The 8,926-nt window shown below is 35.6% G+C and overlaps 1 protein-coding gene across 1 annotated transcript; it reads right to left on the bottom strand.

The window, feature by feature from the left end:
- Positions 1 to 542: 542 nt before the first annotated feature.
- Rgs1 (regulator of G protein signaling 1) lies at positions 543 to 4,781 on the bottom strand. The gene is made up of 5 exons (XM_042674428.1): positions 4,571 to 4,781; positions 4,161 to 4,241; positions 3,501 to 3,562; positions 2,250 to 2,413; positions 543 to 1,297 (listed from the first exon to the last, which is right to left on the bottom strand). The coding sequence occupies exons 1-5, from the start codon at positions 4,705 to 4,707 to the stop codon at positions 1,112 to 1,114; spliced, it is 630 nt and encodes a 209-aa protein (XP_042530362.1). The 5' UTR covers positions 4,708 to 4,781; the 3' UTR covers positions 543 to 1,111.
- Positions 4,782 to 8,926: the final 4,145 nt, after the last annotated feature.

The following is an 8,926-nucleotide window of genomic DNA, read 5'->3' as shown; positions in this document are numbered from 1 at the left end:
ACAGTTGTATGTCTTCACATTCTGGGTGGTTTAAATCTAGTGCTTTGAACTTTCAGTCTCAACTTCCATGATACTGCCATGTGCCACAAATAAGAACACACACACACACACACACACACACAAACACACACAAGTTTTGTAAATGTTAACTTAAACTAAAGTGTCAACTGTTAACTAATGAGTCTTCAGGATAACTTCTATCATCACTTTTCTTTCCTTCCTTCCTTCCTTCCTTCCTTCCTTCCTTCCTTCCTTCCTTCCTTCCTTCCTTCCGTTCCTTCCTTCCTTCCTTCCTTCCTTCCTTCCTTCCTTTCCTTCCTTCCTTCCTTTTTCTTTTTTTTTTGTACAAATGTCACAAATTTCTTATCTGTTTGATGTTGGAATTTTGTGGGATCATATTTTCTTTTTATTCATGGCAATTTTAGAGAGAAGACAGATAATTCTTTCTACTTTAATGCATAAGATATACTTTTATATGTCTACTAGTAGTACAAAGTAGAAAAAGTGCCAGGTTAAAAAATAGCAATAAAATAGAAACAAACTAGTTTCTCTATATTTTAATACAAAAGTCACGTTTATTATTGCCACTGTGATAACTTAATGTACAAATATATTCTGATTTCCAATTTCAAGAGCAGTAGCTCAGATTACACCCACTGTTCTCTTCACCACTTCTAAGCCAAACACACTCACCTAAAACAGCATGTGCTAAGAACAGTGGTGATCTGAACCACATAAGTTAAGGGGATTTCAGAAGTTTAATACAGTCTTTATAATAAGCAGCATGAGGTCGGTGGAAATGAAAGCTTATAGCATGTCGTAATCTGTCTTGGAAGTTTTCTATAGTTTCGTATAGTCAGTTTCTCATGGAGAGGTCTACTCCATTTGATGTGAGTCCTACAGCTCCTCCTTCATCTTCAGTCTCCATGTTTGTCTTGCTTATGCTTCTTCAAGTCTGACTGGAAGCACCCATGTCTTATCATTCTGACCGATTTATTCTTTTGCTGGGCTTGTGGAGTCACCCAAACATGCCGAGGTGTTCACCCAGGCAGCAACTTGGTCATATGTCTTATCCTTGACACCATCTTTTAAATTTCCCTCAGCTAGGAACTCACTTAAGGTTATTAGCCTGAAGGTCATTTAGGAGATTTATGTAAATAGCTGATTTCAGGAACCTGGGGTAAGAGTCCTTCTCCATGAGAGTAAATATGATTTTTTGGGCTTCATCAAAAGATGTGGGGGTTGGTGCCTTCATCTTCTTAGCTGTAGATTCTCGAGTCCGAAAGTCAATATTGATCTAAAGTGAAATCATTATTAGTTAGCACACACTTCACATTTTTTGGTACATATTATCATATTATTGGGCATTTTGATGTATTTCAACAAAGTCATTTTACATCCTCATTAAAATCAGTGCAGAAATCCCTCAAATGCTTGCTCTAAAACCCACCTATACTTGATGTAGAGAAGATTTAAAAAGAGTATAACCACAAAAATATTTTGCTCCATATATGTTCATAGTGTAGTTGAGAGATGAAAGGAGAAAAACACACAAAACGTGTTAGTATCAGTACACAGTAGGACATGTACCCAAAAATTGGCATAAACAATTAAGATGTACTTGAAAACAGGGCGTTTGTACAGCTATTTTCCTCTTGAACTAAGAATATTTTGTTTGATGGCCAACACTACTACTAAAAGATAAGATTTTCTTGGCTGCTTACAGTGGTATGTATCATTAGAATTTTTTTTTGGGGGGGGGTCCAGTCGTGGGGCCTGAACTCTGGGCCTGGGCGCTGTCCCTCAGCTCTTCAGCTCAAGGCTAGCACTCTACCACTTGAGCCACAGCGCCACTTCTGGTTTTTTTCTTTTTTCTTATGTGGTGCTGAGGAATCGAACCCAGGTCCTCATGCATGCAAGGCAAGCGCTCTACCACTGAGCCACCTTCCCAGCCCCTATCATCAGAATTTTATCTCATCTGAGATAAGATAGCTCATTAAAGTTTTACTTCTATGCACATCTTGCCAATAATATCCACACTCTCAATATCATTCTCAGATCGTTTTATAAATTCAGTCTTTTTATTCTCCTGGTTACACATATTATCATTTCATTGGACTATCTGATAATGCCTAACTCTATGGAAATAAAATGATGATACTCAAAAAGGATTTCATGATGAGATGTGCAATGAGTTTTTCCCTTTTTCTGTTTAATATACACACTGAAGGAAGGAACTTAATACTCACTTGCTTAGCTGCATCTGAATGCACAAATGCTTTGTATATCGTCTGTGCCTTGCAATACAAAAGATCAGACTCTGTTTTCTTGTAATCTTCGCAAGCCAACCAGAACTCGATATTCTCTTCACTGAACTCAGTCTTTAGAAAATTTCCAAAGACATCTTTACCAACTAAAAAGAGGTGATTAAGATAATTAAAATAGTTAAGTAAAAAATAACTTGTAGAACATTATTTCAAATAATATCATTTCATTCTCAATATACAAATGTAAGAACTGGCTGTTACTGATATACCTATATCCTAATTTGTGGAGATAAAGCCTGATGAATAGTTTTATGGACAGGAGAAAAGTCTGAGGGCAGAGAAACTTTTTTCTTAATGAATAGCAGTTCAGTGTGGCTATCAGTCTTTAAACTGAAATTAGACTGGTTATTATAAATCAACATCTTATTTTTATAATTGATATAAAGTATTAGCCAGAATTTAGAGTATTCCAGGCAAGCAAACATTCATAAACAAATGTTACTTATGTAATGTTAATAAACTCAAATATAATTACCTCATCTAATATATATTTAATTAATATCAGGTCTACATGTCACCTATGCACCTGCTGTAGTGACTATATTTGCTAGTATTTTTTCTTCTGAACTTCTGAACCAGGTCCTCATCCCAGAAGCATTGTAATACACTCAACAGGAGAAGGCAAGCTGATTTCTGTCATCAGAAAATCTCCAAAGACTTATTGTTTTAAATCCTTTTTATATTACCTGTATTAAAATATGTATTGCATCATGTTATATATAAAATATATTTTGTCCCATTCCCCTTCAGAATAGTAAAGGACTCTGTCATTGTATTTGGACACTTGGTAACACTAAAATTCCTGTCACACAAAAGTAGCATGAAGGAGAAGAGCTAAGGAATGGGGACTTCCCATTAATTAATTAATTAATGGATTGATTTGCATCTTACATATCAAAAGCTTTGTTTATTTTTTCAACTTTTTCAACTTCAGAACTTTAAAAGAAGTTAATGGTGCTTCTACAAAGATCCTTGGAAAAACCTACTTGCTTTGTTATATATATATAACAAAGTGGTAAAACTGTGTGCTATGTCAGCAGTGGATACAAGAGAGGTCTACTTGGACACAATTTTCTTCACACTACTCTACCTAAAACACTATATTTTAATGAAGCTATTCAATCTACTAGGGTATATAGTTGAATCTAGAAATAGTTGTTAGTATGTGCTTACTTTGGTTTGCAAGGAGTTTTTCCAGAGAGTGGGACCATTGAATTACTTCATCAGCAGAAAGTCTGTAAAGAACAGCATTTATATAAATTAATGAAATATTTTATGTAAACTAAAAATGAAATGAGAATGACTAATATCTTTTCATAACCTTCGAATCTAGTTCTAATAAATTTTTTTTTGAAATAGGAATTTGCTATACAACTCGAATTGTCCTGGAACTCACTTTGTAGCCAGGCTAGACTTGAAATCATAACCCTTCTGCCTCTACTTACTGTGTTCTGGGGCTAGACTCATGTGCCCCATACCTGCCTAGTATTAATAAATGTTGTTAACATTTATATGTAACAAAACCTTAGAATTAACATAGTTATGAAAATAAGCTAATAAAATATAAAACAAATCCATATGAATAAAATCTGATAGTGCAAAAATAAACATCAAATACATTTGTATTTATTAATGAGATTATTATAATACAAATACACTTACAATACACTTTGTATTAAAGTTGTATTGATTCTAGGGTAGTCTAAGCTTACTTGGCATATTACCTGACAGACATGAAATCTATTGTATATAGTATTAATCTCTTACTAGGATACAGAATGAATGCCCAAGCTGCTTTTGTAAATGATAATAAGTCAATGGATTTATACATACATGTCTTTGGACTTGGAAGATTTAATTCCAGATTCAAGATGTGGTATCATAGATCTCAAGTATGCTTTCATGTCCATTCCACTGCAATAAAAGCAAATACATTCATTTATATGTTTTCAACAAGTTTCACTCTATTTTTAGAAATAAAAAGAGCATGAGATAAACATCTCCAAGGAATAAATCAGATATATTTTTCATTATTAAAATAGAGCTAATTTTATGAGTCAGTGTCTGAAAGTGTTCCCAACTCCTCTAGTGATGGAATATGATTTACTGTTTAATGCAACTAAAATCTTCCTTATAATTCACAACACACAAATTCTCTGATTTGGCCAAACTCATGATCTCCCTTCATTCATAATCCTGACTACCACAAAAGATAATCCAAATGAGATACTGAATGCACTTACAAAGCCCTTGGCCTTCTTTTTTGAGTTTTCTCCTCTAGATGTGAATGACTGGTTTCTTTCAAGCCCTTTGGATTAGCAGAGAAGATCATTCCTGGCATTTTGTCCAGCCTTGGTGTGGGGATGGCTGCTGCTCTCATGGTCCTCTTACGGCGAATGTCTGTGAGTTTACGTCTCCACTGCTTTATATAGTAAAGACAGACAGGCGCTTGCTCTTCAAAGGAGCCTGTTTATCAAGTGATGTTACCACAGACACTGGAAGTTCCTCCTTTCTTGGTGTGTCATGACGCGTATGTTTAAAAAAATGCATACACTGATGTCGTCTTGTGGTTGAAACAACCAAATGAGAGCAGGTCATTTGATTAAACAGAAAATTAAACTCACAGAGTGTCACGGACTTGTACCACAGGTCTCAAGCATTAACAATATCTGCCTTTGGTTTCAGGGGATTCTTTATTCTTCTTGAAAGTCCCCTCTTCAATAACATGATTTACTTGGTCCATTTATGGAAACTGACCGTTAAAGTTGTATGTCTTTCAATGCAGTGGATAAGTCAGGGACTATAAATCAACTGAGTCTAATTCTTAAGCACACTTTTTCTTCCCCAGGAAGATGTGTAAGCAGATACTCTTTATTTTACTCCTCTCTAGTACGAGGGACACCATGATAACTCTTTGTTTCCATCCATCGTTGCCATAGGAAGTCTTCATGTTTTCCTACATTTGTCTACATGTCTCCCTACAAGTATGTTAAATATTCTACTGGTGATATGTAGATTGTTTGAAAGGGTATATAATTTTAGCATTATTTTAATACTTAATAGGAATATGAAATATATCAAACTATGATTGTTTATATATTCCTACTTAGGAAAAGAATAAAATAAATTTAAACCAATAAAATAAACCTAAAAAGATGTAATTAATACACAAATATGGCATGACACATAGGTGTACAGACACAAAAGAACCACCAATATCCCAGAAACAAAACCATTCTTGGTAAAACATAAGTTTATTTTGCTATAAATGTGGACTGCTCAGGTGATGAGCTTCCAAATTTTGGCAATAGCTCTGGGGAGGTACAGTATGCCTTTAATTAAGTTAGAAAAAAATAATTCAAAGAACTCAATATCTAATTATTTGAGAAGGTGCATTAAAGCAATATAAACTGTTGGAGAGTTTACATAGAATGTGGTGTTATATAGAGCACCCAGTTTGATATAAACTTCCCTTGCATTTCTTTTTCCTTAAGAAACAGTATTGTGGATCTAGACAAGCTTTTAGTGAATCAGGTAGAGCTGTTGAAAAGGCAAAGAATAAATATACTTCCCCTTGTCTTATGTCAGTAAAGTAAACAATATTTTTAGAAGACAAAGTTATAATATTACACAATTTACTCCCACACAGTTATGAACATACACTGCCTGTAACAGCATCACTTGATGTTTGAGAGATAACCTGATCCAGGAAGAAAGGGAACTCATGATATGAGCTGGCCACTTTGGAAGTGTCAGAAACAAAGTGATAAAGCTCAAGGATTGATGACATGAAGACATTTGTTTACTTCCTGTGGTTCCTGTTAGCATCTTCAGCATTGCTCACTCTTGTAGATAAGTGTGCGTAAGTTATGTTAGAGAAAAACTACAAATTGTTAATGACCCATTATATTATCATCCAAATATACTGACAAATTTCTAAGTGTGTTTTGGCATCAATAGTCCTTTGTATGCTAATAAATAGTCTAAGAATCAACAGGTTTTAGAATCAAAGAAGTTTGATAAATGTTGTATTTCTGCTTAGATAAATATTTTATTTTCTAGCAGGTTTGATCTCAAGGCCATAAGTTTGCTTGGTTTGATTAATCCATCTCTTGAGCCACACTTCTAGCCTAAACTCTTGCTAGTCATTTTGGGAATGGAGTTTCGCAGCCTTTTTGTTTAAGCTGGTATCAAACCATGATTCTCTAGTTCTCAGCTTCCTAAGTAGTTAATATGACAGGTGCAACCTACAAGCACCTAGCATATAACCTCTACAGACAGAGAAAATTGCTTCTAGAAAAAAAATTCTTTCAGCTCTACATTAGAAAATTCTGCTTTGCAATAAACACAAGTATTTCCTTTGTATATTAAGGAATTGCTTTAAGTCTCCATGTACACACACACACACATACACACATACACACACACACTCACACTCACACATGTATACATATGGCCATACCATAAGCATGAGCATGTAAAAGTAATTGTAATTATTGGCTTCCATGCTCAAGTACAGAAATCAAGGGTTAAAAGGAGGCTCTTCTGAGATCACAATTGTCTGTTGAGCCATCCCTAGTAGCATAATAGTACAACTAGTCTTTCAAAGGCCACTTGGGTAGTCTAAGCTCAGCCTCCATGGGTCAGAGCAAGACTTATTCAGCCTATTTATATCTGGAAGGCCTGAGGAGTCATGGTATAGAATGAAGAGTTCCCCTAATTTCACACGTAGCATTATATGGCCCCTTTTTGTATTTTAAAATGGCAATATAAAGGAGTCGCTTTACTGAATCAAAGACTTAAGGTATGATGTAGAGGACTTTACAGAAGTCAATAGAACAAAAAACACAGCAGCTTCCACAAGTAATACTTGGTTCTCAGTATTGTCCGTGTTTTGAATTAATACTGTATTTTTAGAGAAGTTTCAGATTGACAGTAAAATGAACTGGACACACTAAGTTCCCATACCCTCTCATCCTTCCTTCACAGCACTCAAACTCTTCCTCTACCAGCATTTCTACTCCATGGTCTACTTTAGCAGCATTCAGAGAATTTGCATCAATGTATTCTTGTTATCCATAGTCCATGGGTGACCTCACAGTCCTCTCATGGTACAGCATATCTGTGGATTTTCTAAGTGTACAATGATAAATTTCTACCATTACAACCTCAAGCCGAAGTATCTCTGCCTTAAAAATACCAGTGTTCCATTTTAAGGTATCTTGGGTAGTAGATTACTAACCTCAGCCTATGGTTCTCAGTTTTGATGGGAAAAGCCCATGATTTTATGGGTTTGTTTCCCTTCACTCCACCTACACAAATTTTAACAGAGGATGCTTTGTGGAATGTAATTTACATTTACATGTGATGTTCATTGAGCTGATGCTGAATAGTTTTTTTTTGTTGTTGTTGTTGCTGTTTGTTTGCTTTTCTTGCTTGTGGGGCTTGAACTAAGAGCCTGGACACTGTCCCTCAGCTCTTCAGCTCAAGACTGAAGAGCTATCACTTGAGCCACTGCGCCACTTCCAGTTTTCTGGTGGTTTATTGGAGAGGAGAGTCTCAGGGACGTTGCTGCCCAACTGGCTTTGGATCTCGATCCTCAGATCTCAGCCTCTTGAGTAGCTTAGATTACAGGACTGAGCCCCCTGTACTTGGGCTGAATCCTTTTAAGATGACTGAAATGTGATGGCTATTTGGGAATTGTTGAAAATGAGAAATATAAGATTGTTTCCTTAGAAATTTATCTCTACTGCAACAGTCACTGACATGAATGGAAATTTTAATAATCTGAAATAAAATATTTTGCCTTAATAGGCTTAATAGTAACCCACCTTGAGTCAGTCTTAAGGCACTGGGAATGCAAAGATGCACGTCTATTCTATGCTATTCAAAGTCTAGTGAAATAGATGATTATTGAAGCAGTAACCAAGCTGCCTCCAGAGAGGAAGGCATCAGGGATCAAGTTTGAAATTCTGAGAAGGAAGCAACTAGCTATGTCACCAATTCCAAAATCAAGGATCCATGAATGACTTCTGTCTTTATTTGCCTTCAATACTACTTGGAAAATAGAAAAGGCAGCAATGGAGAGATAATAGGCATAGAAAAATGGATCCTGCATAGAAAACCAGGCTTTTCAGATTTAAAAGTGTTCTGGCCGACTTTGGCTAACATTATCACTCACTGGTTAAACAGTACACAACCTCATCATTTTATGATGCTTTGTTTTCTGGCTAATGATTCTGGCTCACTATGTGTCTCTTTGGTGGCTCCCGCAGCCTCTAGCATTGTCAACAGTATTTCAGCTAAATTTTTTAGTTTATCTGAAAAAGTTTCAACAACGGTCGGATTAGAAAAAATTTCTATGTGTGTGAAGCCTGTGAGGACATCCATGTCTACTTTTTGTTTGTTTTAGTTTGTTTGTTTTTCTGGTTGTGGTCCTTGACACTTTCTCTGAGCTTTATTATTATTATTATTATCTTTTTTAACACAAGGCTGGCACTCTACCACTTTGAGCCACAGTACCACTTCTGGATTTCTGGTGGTTGATTGGAAATAAGAATCTCAAGGATTTTCCTCTTTGGACTGTCTTCAAACCATGA

Source organism: Dipodomys spectabilis, unplaced genomic scaffold (assembly GCF_019054845.1).
Source record: "Dipodomys spectabilis isolate Male_0828 unplaced genomic scaffold, ASM1905484v1 ptg000019l, whole genome shotgun sequence".
In the NCBI taxonomy this organism is placed as follows: Eukaryota; Metazoa; Chordata; class Mammalia; order Rodentia; family Heteromyidae; genus Dipodomys; species Dipodomys spectabilis.
The sequence above is the reverse complement of the archived record's forward strand: the minus strand, read 5'-3'. Positions and strand labels throughout refer to the sequence as shown.

What these genes read in the sequence shown, in the direction of transcription:
- Rgs1 (XM_042674428.1), bottom strand. Translation starts at nt 4,707, where the DNA reads ATGAGAGCAGCAGCCATCCCCACACCAAGGCTGGACAAAATGCCAGGA. An exon ending in TCTTCCAAGTCCAAAGACAT is followed by an intron (nt 3,563 to 4,160) that starts GTATGTATAAAT and finishes TGTTCTTTACAG; the next exon opens with ACTTTCTGCTGATGAAGTAA. An exon ending in AAAACTCCTTGCAAACCAAA is followed by an intron (nt 2,414 to 3,500) that starts GTAAGCACATAC and finishes ACCTCTTTTTAG; the next exon opens with TTGGTAAAGATGTCTTTGGA.